The sequence below is a fragment of the Hibiscus syriacus genome, unplaced genomic scaffold, assembly GCF_006381635.1.
Source record: "Hibiscus syriacus cultivar Baekdansim isolate YM2019G1 unplaced genomic scaffold, ASM638163v2 tig00110429_pilon, whole genome shotgun sequence".
In the NCBI taxonomy this organism is placed as follows: Eukaryota; Viridiplantae; Streptophyta; class Magnoliopsida; order Malvales; family Malvaceae; genus Hibiscus; species Hibiscus syriacus.
In genome coordinates this window covers 2,832,260-2,851,096 of record NW_024062733.1, presented here as the reverse complement: position 1 = coordinate 2,851,096, position 18,837 = coordinate 2,832,260, and the positions used below count along the sequence as shown (strand labels likewise).

General features: G+C 34.0%; 2 protein-coding genes across 2 annotated transcripts; one reads left to right on the top strand and one right to left on the bottom strand.

The window, feature by feature from the left end:
* Nucleotides 1–2,026: 2,026 nt before the first annotated feature.
* LOC120124782 (ADP-ribosylation factor GTPase-activating protein AGD1-like) lies at nt 2,027–14,468 on the top strand. The gene is made up of 19 exons (XM_039143357.1): nt 2,027–2,071; nt 3,797–3,873; nt 4,135–4,235; nt 4,320–4,390; nt 6,556–6,618; nt 6,706–6,750; nt 6,937–7,002; nt 7,113–7,160; nt 7,251–7,388; nt 11,529–11,741; nt 11,835–11,966; nt 12,053–12,277; nt 12,405–12,491; nt 12,665–13,006; nt 13,168–13,304; nt 13,371–13,464; nt 13,683–13,909; nt 13,941–14,183; nt 14,321–14,468. Exons 1-19 carry the CDS (start codon nt 2,027–2,029, stop codon nt 14,427–14,429), a joined length of 2,463 nt encoding a protein of 820 aa, XP_038999288.1. The 3' UTR covers nt 14,430–14,468.
* Nucleotides 14,469–14,744: 276 nt separating this feature from the next.
* Nucleotides 14,745–18,020, bottom strand: LOC120125127 (pentatricopeptide repeat-containing protein At5g61990, mitochondrial-like). Its single transcript, XM_039143619.1, is given in 2 exon segments — nt 14,745–15,407; nt 15,410–18,020. Coding segments are annotated over 2 exon segments (3,048 nt in total). The 5' UTR covers nt 17,943–18,020; the 3' UTR covers nt 14,745–14,892.
* Between the last annotated feature and the right edge of the window lie 817 nt (nt 18,021–18,837).

Genomic DNA, 18,837 nt, shown 5'->3' with positions numbered 1-18,837 from the left:
TTTAAAAAAAAAACTTTGACTAATTATTATTTAAAATTTTCTATTGATAAAAATGTAAAAATGTATTTTAAAAACATTCAATCAAGTAATTTTCAAATATATATTTTATAAAATTTAATTATTTAAAAAAATTTAAAAAAATCAAGGTCAAAGTTTAAAAGGTTTGGCTTTATAAAAGTTAATAAGGGACATCTTTTATGGGACAGAGGTAGTATATTTTATATAAAAAATAATCTCAAAATTATATAAATGTGAAATGTATCACTTAATAGAATTTTTAATTGTTGTTATAATCGAGACATTTAAAATGATAACATTCGTAACGTTACACGCTTACATTAACCGAAAATTAGACACCTACATAGAATAAGAGGCATAGTTTGAAATTTTTTCTTATATCAAGCCTTGTTTATATTATTTAGATTATATAATAAATAGATCCACTTATTATTATAAAATTAAATGAGTTTTACACATTACCATAAATTTTTGTAAGATTGATATTTTTAAATCAATTCGATGTCTTTATCATGACTATCAAAAGTTAGTTGCGTCTATGATAAGAAAAATTCTATAACGTTCGACGAGCACCGCTGAGCACCATTAATTTAATTTATAAAAATCTAAAATTCTAAAGGACTAAACGTAAAATTATAGATTATCAATAAAAAATTATGAAAAAAATAATGTAATTAATATTTTATTTTAAATAATTTAAATTTAATTTTTAACTAATTTATAATTATACGTTGAGTCCTTTAAAATTTTAAAATTTTATAAATTAAATTAATGGTGCTCAGCGATACTCATCATTAGTAGTGTCTAGCGGTGCTCATCCCTCTATTAATATGTATTTAATAATTGAAAAGTTTTTATTTATTATGAATTTTTTTCCGAATATATATGAAAATCAGTTAGTTTTACGCTAATTTACTTGGATCCCTTCCTTCCTCCCCTTTTATATATTATATTGGTATAATATCAAAATTAGTCCTTAACATTTATTTAAATGATCATTTTGACCCATATTCTTTTTTATAGCATTTTAACCCATAATATTTTGTTTTGGAGGCAAAAGAACTCTCTATGGATGAAAATTGTTAGTTAATACACTATTAATGCTCTAAGATATGGGTCATTTACCCTAAAATGAAACGTTAAAGGCCAAAATGCTCGAGAGAGAAAAAAGAATAAGGGTCAAAGTGACAACTTTATCAAATGTTAGGAGTCTTCTTCCCTAAAAGAATATGGATCAAAATAATCATTTTAATAAATGTTGGGAGTTAACATTACACATAATTTAAATCATATCAATCGAATCATCTAATCCAAATTTATTCTACCCATTGAAAATGAACTTGGTTAACCAACTAAATGATGAGACCGATCGAAATTATGTAAATCTAATTAAGTCAGCTGTTGAGAAAACACAATTGATCTGTTGGACAAGCTGTTCATATTGGTTTCCTCATATTCCCTTATATTTTTTTGTTCTAGACTCAATAGGAACACCCATTCTTTTCCATAGAACTCTCCTATCTTCTGCTCTAAGTAGAATTAAGATTAGATTTAGAATTTATCAAAAAAAAATTAAGTCATATTTTACAATTCAAACCAGTCGATTCGGGTATAGTAAGTTAAGGTCGGTTTAGTGGGTTTGATTTTTTTTTTTAAAATCGACCGTCTAAACCTATTTTCAGAAAGAAGAAGAAGAGGTGAAGGTACCAATTGAGAGAATGTTGTAAGTACAGGGTCCAAATGAGTAGTAAAGCCTTAATGACAAATAAATAGTGAGAGAGAAGCAGAAAAGGCGGGTTATGTTTGGATTAAAAGAAAATAGAGAGAGGGGGGGGGGGGGCATGAAAGTTGTAATAACAGAATTCTCCGTTTTGCGCCCTTTCCTCAAAGCCTCCCGTCCCAATCACTCAAAACAAATCAAATAAAATCAATCTCTCACTCTCTTCTCTCAAACTTAATTTCGTCACCCAAGAAAAAAAAACTAGCCAAATTCTGCGCTTCTCCAAAAATGCAATTCTCCCAACTCGAAGATACGCCGATGTTTCGGCAAGAGGTTCGTCTTCTTCTTCTTATTCTTGTTTATATGGCATTGCGGCTTTTTTGTTAGGCGATGCACTTGTTTTAATAATGCAACTATTTGCCGCCATGCGGAGGTCATTCTTTTAACTGAAAATAAGGTGGCTTTCAATGTGGTTATGCTCCCATCTTTTGTCCATTTCTCTATCAATTTCCTCTTTATTGATCTCAATTTGGATGTAATAAAATCTTGAGTAAACTATGCCATTAGTGAACCAGCTATTAGCCAGTTTCCATATTCATTACCGAACTACAAATAAAACTTTGAATTTATCATTGTTGTTAAGTAATAACAAAATTAATCCGTATGTGTGGATATTTACACATTTTATCATTTTTAATTTTAATTCTATACAAATCAATAAATTTAAGGCTTAACTATAAAATAAGTACCCAAATTATACTACTTTTCTCAAATAGATGCTTAAACCTCTTTTCAATTCATTCAGGTGTCTAACATTATAAACTTTACCACTTTAGGTGTTTGGGCCGTAACCAATATTAAAAAAATCCGTTAAGTGACACGTGTCACATTATACTAATTTTGATTTTAAAAAACATTTTTATTTAAAGAGTCCCAAAATTTTTAAAATTTTTAAAAAAACCTCCAAAACTTTGAAAACCCTAATTTCAATCATATACCCATGTTGGCCGTTGTTGCTATCGACCAAGCCTACCCCCCAAACACGCCTCCACTGAACGATCATTTACCCTCTAACAATCACACGAAAAACCACACCCCAATGATGAAATCAACAGTAAACCTGGCGAAATGAAGAACTTGGTTCAACTCCCGTCGACTCCGGTTCTGGTGGCTCTTCGTCAGAAAAATGGTTTTCGGGTAGAGGCACGATTAGGTGGAGGTTCGGTCGACGGTAAGGGTAGTGATCGACATGGATATAGGGATTAGATTTAGGGTTTTTTCAAAGTTTCTTTTTAAGATTTTAAAATTTTTTGGGTTTTTTAAATATAATTTTAAGTTTTTTTATTATTTTAAATAAAATTTTCAAAATTACTTGAATGTGACATGTGTCCTTTAATGGCAGAATTTAACAACTGTTACGGTCCGGGTACCTAAAGTGGTAACGTTAGGCACTTGGATGAATCGAAAAAAGTTTGGACACCTATTTGAGAAAAAATAGTATATTTTGGGCACTTATTTTCTAATTAAGCATAAATTTAAGCATCCACATTTATAAATTCTAACTTTTTAGTCTTGATTTTAAAAATTCAAAAAATATAAAAATACATAAAAATTCATAAGAATTTTAAAATAAATCTGGAAAATACATAAAAATGTTAAAATTTAAAATAACCATAAGGAATCAAATTGACTTAATCCGTAAACGTGGACGGCTAAGTCTATTAGTTTATCTATAATCAGAAGATAGCATGTGCAAACATTGGGTGCTAAATGTATTATTATACAACTCATCAACGAAAACAGAATAGTTGAACGACTAACTGCGTAGTTCACCCTTAAAACTTTTACGGGTAATTTCAATGGTTTGATCCAACAGTGTTTTACTGGGATTATCGATGAATTTATTTCTATTTTTCGAAACTTTTTCTTGCTCTGCTTTGAGTGGAATCTTTTGCTTCAATTTTTTTTAATTATTACTAATATCAGTAATTTTGCATTGTGTTTAGGCTAGTTTGTGTTAGAAATTAGTAGTAATTGTTGTATTGGTTGATGAAACAGATACAATGCGTGGAAGAGAATGCAGAGCTGATGCGAGGAAGATGCTTAAAGTTTTATAAAGGATGTCGAAAATACACGTAAGTCTACATTTTTTTATTTGTTCCAATCGTTTGCGTACACCCTTTATAAAGAGGAAACATCCTTCATTTACTAGCAGCAATATCTTATGTTTATAGCAGTGTTAATAAGTTGTTAATATCTAGTATTAGTTCCACTTAGTTTGAAAACAAGAATAAGAAACATTGTAACTTATGGATTTAAAAGCAGCTTAGGAGTTTTAATGCATAATTGTAGTACTATTGAATGATCTCACATGGTCTATTCCTTGAAAATGCCAGAGAAGGGCTTGTAGAAGGCTATGCTGGTGACATTGCTTTTGTGAACGCCCTTGAAACGTTTGGAGGGGATCAAAATGATCCTACATGTGTTGCTTTTGGAGGTACACTTTCTGGCTTGTTATAATACCTTGAAAATGCAATAAATTGCTCAACAAATTGGTGGTGTTCTTAATGATGAAATCCAGGTCCAGTCATGAACAAATTCATTGTTGCATTCAGAGAAATTACCTCATACAAGGAAGCTCTTCGCTCACAGGTAATGACTTTTGTGACTTTAGAGATGCCTAGTTAAAACATCATGCATGATCTTTGCATGTTCTGTTGGGCTTTGACTACTGAATATGGTGTGTTTTTTATTTCTTAGGCGGTGTTTGTTTTCACTGTTTAAGGTCTTCAAAGCTTTTATGTCTGCGCCGCGTAGACCATGCGTAGACATTGGGCTTCGCAGACCGTTTGTTTTTTAGAAGACATAAGCTCTTCTAACGTCTGCGCGTCCTCTTCTTGGCGCAGACGTAGACTTATGTCTTCAAAGCTCTTCTAATCTCTTCAAAGAACAATTTTTGCTATTAATTTTTTAAAAATTATAAAATGTCATTAAATTTAATGAATTATTACAAAATAGTCATTAATGTTGTAATAAATTATAAAAGTTCGATAATATAATAATTATTTTATAGTATTTAGGTAAATTTATTAATAATTTTATAATATTTTAATAAATTTAATAAGTATTTTATAATTTTTTATATTTTATTGACGAAAATGATCATTTGTATATAACTCAACGATATCTAATATACTTTATTTGAAAAAAATATATTAAACTTAGTAAAAAAATATTATACAATTAAACTTAATAAACTTTTTTTATGTAAAAACTTAGAAAATCACGGGGACATATAATTATTAGCATTAAAAGATAAAATAAATGTTTTAATAAAAAAATATTCACACTATTGAAAAATCTGATTCTTATCATTTAATTCTAGTAAAGTACGAAAGTCCCTTTATAAAAAATAAATAAATAAAAAACAAATAATATATTTTTTTCTAAATAGAAAAATACTAATTGATGTATGTTATATGGAGTATATATTATATATTTTTTTATGTTACTAGAATCGGATTGTACCTCTCGAAGGAATTAAGATGATTTAAATGATATTATAAAATCGAGTATTGATATATTTGTGAATCGATAATAATTGAGAATTAAATTATTTTTTTTAACAATTACTTAAACTGAAACAAGCAGATTGAATTAAAATTAAGTTGATTTCATTATCGATTGATTTAATAATAATATATTAAAATGATATATATAATATTAAAACCAAAATCTAATAGTCCGGTGATGTAATAATTTATAATAATAAAATTCGTATAATATTTATTTAATATATTTTTTCAAATAAAGTATATTAGATATCGTTGAGTTATATACAAATGATCATTTTCGTCAATAAAATATAAAAAATTATAAAATACTTATTAAATTTATTAAAATATTATAAAATTATTAATAAATTTACCTAAATACTATAAAATAATTATTATATTATCGAACTTTTATAATTTATTACAACATTATAGTGACTATTTTGTAATGATTCATTAAACTTAATGACATTTTATAATTTTTAAAAAATCAATAGAAAAAATGGTTTTTTGAGTATAGTTTAAAAAATCAGTTTATTTATATTTCAGTATATTTTAGCAGTCTGCAGACGTTAAAAACAAACAGTCTTCTTCTTGCAGTCTGCAGACTTTTGGTCTACCTCTTCTGCTGCAGATACCTGCAGATGTGGTCCGCAGACTGTAGATCTTTTACCTCTGTAAAAACAAACACCACCTTAGAGTGGAAAAACTGTGTTTATTAAGACTTGCAGTCGTAGAACAAGTTTCATCTTGAGAAATTTAGTGTATATTGTAAATGGTTACAAACAATAAGGATACTAAAGGTCTTTAGTATGCACCTATTGACCCGCCCTAAGAATTCCCAACCAAGTGGAAGGTGATGGCCTGATTAGGTTCTTCTCCTCCCGAACAAAAGAAATTCCAAATTTATCTAAATGTTCAGACTCAATTTAGGGCCCTCACGATTTTAATCATTTAATAAGTTGGATTTTTCTTGAAAGATATGTTTCCACCTAAATTATCAATAGAATTAGATTGTGGTGCGAGCTTACAAAAATGAACTGGGAGGTTGTTTCTCACATTTTCTCTCACTTCCTCACATGGCACATCATTTTCACTAAATTTGCTAGCACATTCGATTGTTCTAGCAGTATGCCTGAGATTTCTGCTTGTAACCATTAAACATCTAGGTTGTTTCATCTTACTAAGGTAAGTTTATGAGATGTGGCGAGAGATTTTCAGTTAATTTAGTCCCTGCTTCTGACACTTAATTTACTTTTTCAGACAGAGCACATGCTAAATGATAGGTTGCTTCAGTTTGTCAATGTTGATCTGCAAGATATTAAGGTACTCTTTATCATATGATAGATGTTATGGTGGATGTTAACTAGATTCTCTCATATTTTCTGACCCACTGTTAAATCACTGTTTCAGGATGCCCGAAAACCTTTTGACAAGGCTTCACTTGCATATGATCAGGTGAATTTCAAATAAAAAATTTAACACACTTTTTCATCATGATTTTCAGTTCTATGCATACGAATTCATTTAGGATTAAAACAACTAGGCATTGTGAACCTGAGACTTCGTTTTGGTATACTATTTCGTAAAGTTAGTTCTTTATATAGCTGGTACATTCCTAACGGTCGCCATTCTGGCATACAGGCACGGGAGAAGTTTATGTCTTTAAGGAAAAGCACTAAGACTGACGTGGCTGCAGCCATAGAGGAGGTATATACAACATTAACTCTTTCTTGACCCCACAAGTGCATAAACTGTTGAACACTTTGTCACGGTTAACCATTACCTTCAAAATCTAATTTGGTAGAGAGACATTCCAGGAATTACTTACTGCTAAAACCTCATTTGAGCTAGCCCGCTTCAATCTGGTAAGTTAGCTTTTTCCAGTCAAGGCATGTTTGGTTTTATGTTCGTTTCTTTACTTGAAGCTGAAAATCTACATGTTCTGCTACGACCAGGTTAGCGCTCTATTCAAGTTTGAATCCAAAAAGGGGTTTGAATTTTTGGAGGCTGTCAGCGGGATGATGGAAGCTCACCTACGATTCTTCAAACAGGGATACGAACTCTTGAATAGGATGGAACCGTTTATTAACCAGGTTTGACGTTAACTTTCGCTCCTATAAGATGGAAAAAAACATTAATTTGCTATATCTTTAGGTTTCTTTCATCCGGTTTATAACTGCTTTAAAATAAAAATGAAATGGAATGAAGCTGCTGAAACTAGCTACTGACACACTTGTAACTACAAAAAGTAGCTGAGACATACTATTAACTTTTTCTTACATTGCTTTCCTCACAAGTTGAACGTTTGAAAGAATCCAACAAAAAACCCTTTCTACAGTTGAAGGTTAATACTTTGTAGCTTGCACAGAAAGCCAAATATTTCATCAATTCATGGCAAAAATGAGAGGTGCCACACATTAGGGTCTGCAAACCATAGGGTTGAAAAACTTTGTTCAGCTTATGCTTGATAAAACCAAACAATCTTTCTAACCTTGGGAAGCTGAACTATCCCTTTTCGAGAATACAAAACAAACTGTTTAGAACAATAATGCTTGATTATGCTAGTTAAGGATATCACCCACAGTTGCTTTAGGTTCATCTACATCCTTGTAATTAGTAACTTGCAATGGATTCTTACTTAAGTCCAACATGACACTGTTTTTATGAGCTTTGGCGTAGAATCTAGTCACAATTCTAGATGTAAAAGAATTCTTGTTCTGACCTATGATTAATAAGAGAAGCAGATACCTCCTTGACTGAGCCCTTCAAAGAATAACGTTTATAATATAATAATTGTTTCCCTCTTTGTCATCAATATTTCCAACCTTTTAAAGAGGTATCGTAGGTACATCTTTATTGTTCGATTAAAAGCCTCTGTCTGATCATCAGATTGGGGATGGTACGCTGATGAAAAGGCTAGTTTAGAATCAGCCTGACAAAGTAATTCATTCCAAAACAAAGGAAAACCTTGTCACGGTTTGAAACTACAGATTCAGGCAAATCATGAAGTTCAAAATACCTTCGCAAAGAAGACGGTAGCCACATACATAACACTAAACAGATGAGCCAAGGGTAAAAAATAAGTGTATTTCGATACTCTGCCCACAACAACCATAGGTACCATATTTCCATTTAACCTTAGGTAGACCCTCCACAAGGTCCATGGAGATATCAGCCCAAACTTGTTCTGGAATTGGAAGAGGTTGAAGCAATCATGCAAGCTGTAAAATTTGCAATTTATGGCATTGATAAACAAAAAACAAATTCTACAAAAGTTCCGAGCATGCAAGCTACATTCTTTTCCAATAAAAATCTTGATGAAGACGATGCAATGTTTTCAACCCCCTTCATGTGCCGTAGCATGTACGGCTGAAATAACAGTGGAAATAAGTGGAGAGGTAGGTAGAGGGTAAAACCTACTTCAAAGAAAGTCAACCCATTTTGCTCAACCTAATCTGACCCCAATTATTTTGAGTAATTCGTTGTTCTGTTTTTTTGTCGGACTGCATCAAGAATTTCTACTTAAGGGAAGGAAACTGTCATGAAGTGCGACAAATTCTTATCTCTTCTAGATAAAGCATCTACATCTAGCTCTATTCAACTCACTAAATTTATACTCCATATGAAAATCAGATCCAATGCTATTGTAGGGATGTTGTAAGCCTGGTCTAACAGGTACTTGAGGCAGAAGTGATAAATAGAGAGAAAGTGCCTACACCAAAGATAGGGTCTGCAATGAATCACTGCTTTTACCAAACCAATTAATTCTCGCTATGCTGCCAACTCTAGGTATCGGTCTGCAATCTTGTAACTGAAAAAAATCAATGAGGTGTCCCTTTTGTTGTAGTATATCTCCAAACCCACTGCCTGAAGAGTCACATTCAACCACAAATTCCTCCTCAAAGTTAGTAATTTCAAAATTGGAGCTGCTGAAAGAAAAAAATTTAATTGTTTGAAAACGACTTAGATTCCATAGTTTAGCTAAAGGCATTTTTCTTAAAAAGAGATGTTAAGAATGCAGCTACTTGCCCGTAGTTAAAATTTTTCTCTAGTATTCATGCCAACCTGAGAAATGCTCCGTAAAGTCTTGGTAGATTGAGCAGTTGGCCCGTTAGTGATAGCATTAATTTTACTATGACCAACCTCTACTCCATCACCATAGATGACATGCCCAAGATAGGTTATTTGGGACTCGCGAAAGGAACACTTGAATTTCTTTAAGAACAACATGTTATCTCGTAAGAGTTCAAAAAGTAGTCCATGTGCTATAAATTAGTATGTCATTAAATAAGAATATAACAAACTTAGCAAATAAGGGAGGGAAACAGTGGCAAATCCACAGTTGGCAGAAAATGCCACTCATCAAACTTTGACATACAGAAGGAGCATTGGTAAGTCCAAATGACATGATAAGGAACTCAAAGTGCCTACGATGGATTTGAAAAGCTGTCTTTTCCACATCTATAGACGTCATTTTAATTTGGAAATAACTCGACCATAAATCTAGCTTCATAAAATGTTTTGCCCCCATGAAGTTCATCCAATAGATCATTCATTACAGGAATCAGATAATTATCCTTAACAATGCAAACATTAAGCTCACGGTAATCAATACAAAAATGCCATGACTCATCATGCTTCTTTACTACGAGTACTGGAGATGAGAATGGGGATCTAAATGAGTCTTTTTGTAGCATTTGATCACATTGTTTCTCAATTTCATCCTTTTGAAAAATTGGGTATCAATGAAGTCTGACTACAGTTGGTCCTGATCCTGTTAAAGAAGTATGTGATGTCATATTCACAGCTAGCAGACAACTCAGATGGCTCTTGGAACAAATGTGCAAATTCGACCAGTAGTTTATCCAAGACTATAATACTTGATTTCTATCCTTGCATTAGACTAGTTGTGGAACTACCTCTGGAAGTTGCCCACGCTATTTTATCTCCTTCCCGTTTACGGTAAATTTCTTAGTCAAATAGGCAAATAGCTGAAGTCCCATAAAATCGGGCTGAGTACACAACCATTTTACCCTCAAAATCACATCAAACCCCTCTAATGGTATAGAAAAAATCATCTTGAAAGCTATCATTTGCAACCATGAACTGTACTTATTTACAGATGCTTATGCTAGGCACCTGTTCTCCATTTCCCACAAACTTACAGCCTAAGTTTTTTCCATACTTCCAATCCCAATTTTGGCATCACATCTCCAGGTAGGAAGTTGTTCTTACTGCCCGAATCGATGAGTACTAACATTATTACTCCCGACAACTTTGCCATCAGTTGTGTAGTAAATGTATTGCGAGTCCCGCTGCTAATGGCATGTAAAGAAAATTGAAGATCATCCATGTCATCATTATCTTGCTCACCTTCATTATCAGGTACTTCAATCCAAAATAAACTTTTATATTTGTGTCCCTTGGAATAACACTCATCACAAATATAGCCCAATGCCTTTTGTTTACGCTTCAATGCTCGAGTCATATTCATTTCAACTCCAAGGTTTCCCGACTGTTGCATCTCAATATCAATTTTAAGTTCCTTTACCAACCCAGCAGTAAAGAGATTCTAATATAGACATGCACACCAGACACATCAATGAGGCCAATAAAGTTTTGTAATTGCTAGATACCTGCTAAAGTGAGATTGATTTCTAAATTTACTTGGAAAAAACATATGATAAGAGCATGGATAAGATCTATTTCTAATCTACTTTACCGCAAAAAGAAAATGACTCTAGGCCACAGTGGTATTTGATAATGCTTCAAAATTCTTAATCTATTTTTAATGGATACCATTGGGGATGCTGTTGTTATTCTTGTGGATAATCACAAGCTAAATATTTCTGGTCAATCCAAGTAGATGGAAGTGATAAGCCTAAATCGCATTGTGTCCACGCCAGTGCTTCCATCCAACCACTGTTTTTGCAAAAATTTTCTCCACTAGTAAAGAGAAAAACTTTGCCTCTACAGCACCAGTGTTTCTTTTCCCTCCATTTCTAGATCAGAGTATGGTTCCTTTCTTGATATATGGCGTCCTCTCCTGTCCTAAGAGTTCCCGTAAGCAAGCAACTCCCTGGGAAACTTGGAATAATTTTCTTTCTCAAGTAAATACGACTTTTTAAGTTTTCTGCCAATAAAGATTTTGTCAGAAACTTATTTCTTCTATATTTGAACTTCCATATCTCTTAATCAAGAGAATTTTAGAAACTAGTGTCTATGGGTTACAGGTCTTAGATTACGCACAGAAGTCTAGGGAATGTTCGAACTATGAGCAGGAATCTCTAAGTGAAAGGATGCAGGAACATATCAGACAGATTGAACAGGGTAAGCTGTCCTTAACTGGCTACACCAGTCCTTCTGTTGCCGATGGCATGCAACCTTACACAAGGGGATCCCAAAAAATTATTGAGGCAGTTATGCAATCTGCCGCAAACGGAAAGGTGATATCTCAACTAGAGATTCTTAATCTTGTTTGAATTTCTTAATGAATTTGTTTACGTTTCCATTTCCATTTCGATACCTCTTTTACATAGGTCCAAACCATACGACAAGGTTATCTTTCAAAACGTTCCTCAAACCTGAGAGGTGATTGGAAGAGAAGGTTTTTTGTTCTGGACAGTCGAGGGATGTTGTACTACTATCGTAAACCATTTGCATGGTCTTCTGTAAGTCAAATGAAAATCACCATTAATAATATGGGCTGTAACTGTTCCTCTTTCTCTTTTCTCCACACTAAATGTTACTTATTCAGGCAGGTGGAAGTCAGTCTACTACACAAAAGAGCAGTTCTGAAAATGGTCAAGGGCTGCTGAGTCGATGGCTTTCCAATCATTACCATAGTGGTGCAAATGATGAAAAGTCTGTTACACGTCACACAGTAAACTTGTTGACATCAACAATCAAGGTTGACGCGGATCAGTCTGATTTGATGTTCTGTTTCAGAATTATCTCACCAACAAAAATCTATACATTGCAGGTAAGTGTTCAATATTTCAATTTTATCATTTCTGAAACTTTTTTCCCTTATTGGTAGTGTTTTGTGGTTATTGTGGAAATGATTCAATTAGCAGCAAACCATTGAAAATAATAGGTTGGCAATGCAGGCAGAAAATGCACTAGACCAGAGGGATTGGATTGAAAAAATAACTGGAGTGATTACTTCATTATTGAGTTCCCAAACACCTGAATCGGTAATTGATCAAATTTCCTTTTTCCTCAACCAAAAAAACAAAAGGAGATGTGTTTTTTTTAAAAAAAATTTGAAAATAATTTTCTTGACCTTACAACATTGGTTTCTTTTTCCTCACTACATATCCCTTGGGTTTCTTTTTCCATGCAAATGACCTTAATACATTTATGTCAGTCTCTCTCTGCTTTCCCCATGAGAAGTGGTGGTGGTGATAATAACTTGACTAGTGACAGTTCATTAGTGGAGTGCCCTGATGGATTTCAGACAACAACAAGACAATATATGCCTAAGATTCCCTCCACTGGAAGTCTTTCAGATATTCCTAAAAGTTTGCAGCATCAAGAAAATTACGAAAAGAATGAAAAGCCAATTGATATCCTAAGAAAAGTACCCGGGAATGATAAATGTGCCGATTGTGGTGAACCTGAGCCAGACTGGGCATCTTTAAACCTTGGTTTACTCATATGCATCGAATGTTCTGGAGTTCATCGCAATCTTGGCGTACATATATCAAAGGTATATCATATAAATGTGCTCTGGGAACCTAATGTCTTTCTAAGAAATGACAGTGGCCTTTCTTTAATATTTCTTGAAGAAAAAAAGCTCATGTGTCTCTCTTTTACTTTTGTTTTCTTTGATTGCCTATTCATGCAGCTTTTCTATAACCTCTTACTCAGGTAAGATCACTGAAACTTGATGTTAAAGTGTGGGAACCTTCTGTGTTGGCTTTGTTTCAATCACTGGGAAATTTCTATGTGAATTCAATCTGGGAGGAGTTGAACTCCGGACATACAAAAACTGTCTTACCTGTGGGGTAAGTAAAACTATTCGATTCGATGGGGAAACTCTTCCTATAATGATACGTTTTTACTTGGTGTAGTTCTTCCAAGTCTGAAGGACAAAAACAGCTTCCCAAAACGAAACCTTCTCACGATGACCCAATTTCAGCGAAGGAGTTGTTTATTCATGCAAAGGTATTGCCTGGTTACCTAGGTTTTTTTCCTGTTCTGGAATAAGACTGCATCAATGATGTCTGGTTAACTGGTTTTAACATTGCAGTTGTTAATTCATAGTTAGAGTTTTTGGCATGTTGCTAGATATTTGCAACATTTATGCCATAACTTGGTAGCATATGTTGCTTCAGTAATCTTTTTCTTTAGGATGTGGAGTTGATGGTTTCCGATGATTTCAGTATGCAGAGAAAGCTTTTGTTTGTAAGTTAACAGACAATCCGTGTCTCCTTTCGGTAGCAGAAGAGGTGTGGGAAAGTGTTCGTTCTAATGACCCGAAGGCTCTATACCGCCACATTGTTTGCAATGGAGCAGATGTTAATACCATTTATGGTCATCAATCATATTGTACATACTCCCCCTCTGTCCACAAACTCCAGATTAATGTAATGGGAAAAACCAAAGAAATCCTTCAATTACAACTTTGATTGCTTTGCAGGTGACTCACGCGACCAATCAAGATCCTCAAACCTGTTAAATGAAAGAGGAGATCAGATCGAAAAGGAACATTTTGACGGTTGTTCACTGCTACATCTTGCCTGTTTAAACACGGATATCGGCATGGTGGAGCTACTGCTTCAGTATGGAGCAAATGTAAATGCATCTGACTCAAGAGGCCGCGTGCCCCTCCATCTTTGCCTCGTTGGCAGAAAATTTGCGATAGCGAAATTGCTTATGTCAAGGTGATCTTGCTTTTTTTTTTCTTTTTAATTTCAAACATTTAGGGTATCCTACTCTATGTTATACAAACATACACAGATGATATATTAGTAGTTTTGTTTACACGGGTTATTTTCCCCAACTGGTTCCAAAATTGCAGGGGAGCAGACCCACAGGCTGTGGATGGAGAAGGTAAAACTCCTCTTCAGCTTGCATTGGCATCAGGTATCAATGATAATGAGGTTTTGGCACTCTTTAACAGATCGTAGTATAATAGTTCAGAATCCCAAAAATGAACGTTAGACACCGCGAATGGTAGTTCAGAATCCCAAAAATGAACGTTAGACACCGCGAATGGAAGAAATGGAGGATGGCCTTTCATCTTTCGCTCTGAAAAAACAAGGCTATTCGTATACAAAGTCAAAAGGTGAAACTGCATCATAATGCACAGGTTTCTTCAAGTCATCTTGGTAGTTCCTTTGGGTGCTATATCATGGTAGCTATATATATATATATATATAATTGTAGTATGTAAATTTTACTCGAGGATTGGGTAGCTTAAGCTAAATTGCAAGAGAAAAATGTGACATTAAAACACATGCTCATGCACTTTTGAGCTAGTTATAAGAGGGATTTTTTTTCTCTTCTAAATTGCCAGGTGTAATCATCGTCCACTTTGTTAGGAAGCATCCAACATGACAAGTATCTAGTTTTTTTCTCTAATAATCATGCTTACACCTGGCAAGGAACTCCGCATGTTGCTTGCTTGGGGGAATCGACATCATACTCTTTATCGATTATGCTATTTAGAGTGGTAGAATTTGGAACCCATCCAAACTGAATCAAGCTCTCCACAATCCTTTCAGCTATCTCCGGACTTCTTTTATTGTGAAAACCACAAATGAGCTTGTGACATGTGATTGGATTGAGCTTAAGTCCTTGCTCTGCCATTTCTTCGAGTAACTTTGGAACTTCCAAAAAGTTCTTTGTTTTGCATATCGTATCCAGCAGAAGGAAAGACGGGCTTTTATTGAATGCAACATCCTTCACTAGTATTTCATCCAACAGCTTCAACATTCTGATCAAATTATTTTCTTCCACGTAAGCCTCTGCAACAATACCATAGATTATTTCATCAGGCTCAACACCATTTGTAGCCATTGCCTCGAAAAGAGCAAACATCTCGGCTCGCCTCTCTAATCTGTTGTAACCATGCAAAAGCGAGTTGTAAGTTACAACACTCGGACTAAATTCAGCCTTTGCATCTCCAAAAAGAGATTTTCAGCTTCTTCCATCTCTCCTTCCTTGCAGTGATGATCAATCAGGATGCTATAGGTTACATGGTTCGGTGCAATAGACTTATCAACCATGACATCTAACAGCCTCTTAGCTTCATTTGGTTTCCCCAACTTGCATAATCCATCAATCAATGAATTGAAAGAAAAGATGGAAGCAAGGCCCTTATGCATCATTTCGGAAAATATAGAGACTGCCTTGTCCATTTCTCCTTCCTTACAGCATCCGTTGATAAGGGCTGAATAAGTAAAACTATCTGATGGAACACCCTTTGTGTGCATTTTATCCAGTAACAGAAATGCCTGAGTTAAATATCCAGATTTGCAATATCCGTCTATAATCATAGAATAACTCTTAGTATTAGGTGCTAAGCCTTTCTGCGAGATTTCATTAAACATCTCCCTAGCTTTCTTGGTGTCACCTACCTTACACAGAGCATCAATCATCGTATTATATGTAACAATGTTCGGAGCAATACCTTTTTGACACATCTTATTATAAAGATTGAGAGCTCCCTCCATATCACCAAGCTTAGAGAAGACAGAAATGAGAGAAGTATAGGTGTATACGTCAGGCACTATACCCTTTTCATCGAGTTGAGAGAAAAGATGCAGTGCATCATTAATTCTACCATTTGTCGCAAGGCCATGGATGAGCACTGTGTAAGTCTTTATATCCGGGAGCACACCTTTTTCAGACATGCACCTATATGTCAACAGAGCCTCAGTTACATTTCCTACCTTGAAAAGGCTGTTAATCAATGCAGAATACATAGCATTATTTGGAGCTATACCATAACTTTGCATCTCTCTGAAACACCTTTCTACGGCCTCCATTTCCCCGGCCTTAGCATATATGTGGATGAAAGACCCATAGGTATGTTCATTAGGCTTCAAGCCCCTGTCAACCATTTCATCTAAGATGCTCTTCGCTTCATTGATCCTTTGGGCCTTACATAAACCATTTATAAGAGTATTGCAACAAAAGATATCAGGTATTACCCCATTCTCCATCATTCTGTCAAGGATCCTTCTTGCTTCCTCGAATCTACTTTTCTGGATATGACCTCTCATCAGATTTGTATACAAAATGACATTGGGCTTCAACCCTTTGCTGATCATTTCCTCAAAAACATTATTAGCTCGACCAAGATCTCCACGGTGGCACAGGCCGCTAATTACCACGTTGTAAGTGTATACCGTGGGTTTCAAGTTGTGCTTCTTCATCTCTTCAAGCAGTTCATGGACCTTGGCAAAATTCCCTTGTCGACAATAACTCTCGATCATGAAATTAAATGTTTGTGTATCAGGTCTGACGCCAATTGATACCATCTCATTGATAAGTGCTTTACTCTTCTCCAAGTCACCAGCCTTACAAACACCACTAATAAGCGAATTATAAGTGAAAACATTCAATTTAATTCCACAAGCAACCATCTCATCCTTGACTCGGAAAGCCTCAACCATACTACCCTGTTTTATGAATCCATTTATCAGAGCCGTGTAAGCAATATGGGTAGGATTTAAACCTGCACGATGCATTTCTTCCATCGTCAGTTTCGCTTCCAGTAATCTATTCTCCCTACAAAACCCATCGATAACTATATTGTAAGTATAAGCATCTGGGTTGATACTCTTTTCAGCCATCGAGTTTTTGAACTTCAATGCTTCATCTACAGAACCGGCTCTGCACAATCCGCCAATCATAACATTATAAGTAATCAAACCAGGACTACATCCCTTCTCCTCCATCTCCATAAGCACCCTTTTCGCTTTCTCGGTACTCCCAACTCGACAATGAGCATTGATCACATTGGTATAAGTATAAACATCAGGCACCAATTTAGCATCGACCATCCCATTGAAAACCTTCCAAAACAAATCCAGCTTATTTAACTTAAGCAAATCGCCTAAAAAGTTATTACAGCAAACCAAACCAGGCAAAACCCCAACTTCTTTAGCACCCAAAAAAACATAAACAGCATCATCCCAAGAACCCATTTTCTTATAACAATCAATCAGAATCTCCAAAATGTGGACATCATTCCCTTCATAATCCTTATAACACCTAATAATTGAACCCAATACGGCCTGAACCGGCGTCCTAGTCCTAACCATATTGTTCAAAACCTGATTGGCATCACGAAACAGCTTTGAATTGCATAAAGTAAGAGCAAGGAACGGAAAAGAATCCAATTTTTGAGGTTTTGGGGATTTGTGACTTGCCCAGTTGAAGAACCAGAGGAGACGCTTGGGATCAAGAACCGAGTTTTGGAGAAGAATGGAGTGAATAATTTCTGGGTTAAGCTTGCTTTTCAAATCCGATGATGTCTCAAGAAGGCCTTTCCAGTCATCCTTAGTGAGGATAGATGCGATTTGCAAGGCTTCGGCATCGTTTCGAGCAGCTGTACAAAGGGAAGCTGATTCGAGACGAGAGAGTCTCGTTTTTTTGAAACAATAGAGCCTTCGCTTTGATGATAAACGCATAGTTTTGAAGGAAAGTGCCCCCTTCTACTCTGCACAAACGAAAACCAAAAAGCAGCAGCGAGGAAGAAAGGAAAACGTATGGAGAACACAATGTGGTGGGCATTAGCCATTTTGGGCTCAAATAATGTAAACGCCAATGGATCCAACAAACCTCAAATTTTGATCCTTTTAGTTCCATGTTTATTTTATATTTTATGTAAAAATAATAATACAGGAATATAAAAAAATAAAATTTAATTAGGCATAAAATAATAAAAAAATTATTTGAACATGAAATCAAATTTTCATCTAAATAAAAATAAAAATTTTAAAATCATACTTATTTATTTTTATTCGTAAACTTAATTATTTAAAAATAAATTTCTATACAATAAACAAAACATAGTATCATAATAGTACCTCATCATGGATTAAAATGATTCTCTATCTCCTTCGATGTTATTGTCATATTGACTTGATACATCTTCTTAAACATTATATGTATATAAGATTTTATCAATATCATTTCATTTATTATATATAACTTTGGAGTCAATTCATTACCTCTATCGTATTGATCTAAAGTGATATATTTATTAATATTTATTTAATAGTTGAAATGTTTTACTTAGAATAAATAGTTAGTAGGTATATTCAATTTGCTCAAAATTTGATATGTATAATCTACGTAAATATTATATGATATTTAACAGCTAAATTATCAAAATATTAATCGTAAAAAATTTATAAATGTGTATAAAACTTATTTAATTCTACACTAGTTTGAATTAGTCCTACCACTACTACTATTATTATTATTATTTAAAGAATTTTTAAATGTGAAATTTGTAATAAAAAAATTGACATGATATTTAATCTATATTCAATATGATATTTAACGGTTCAATTGTCAAAA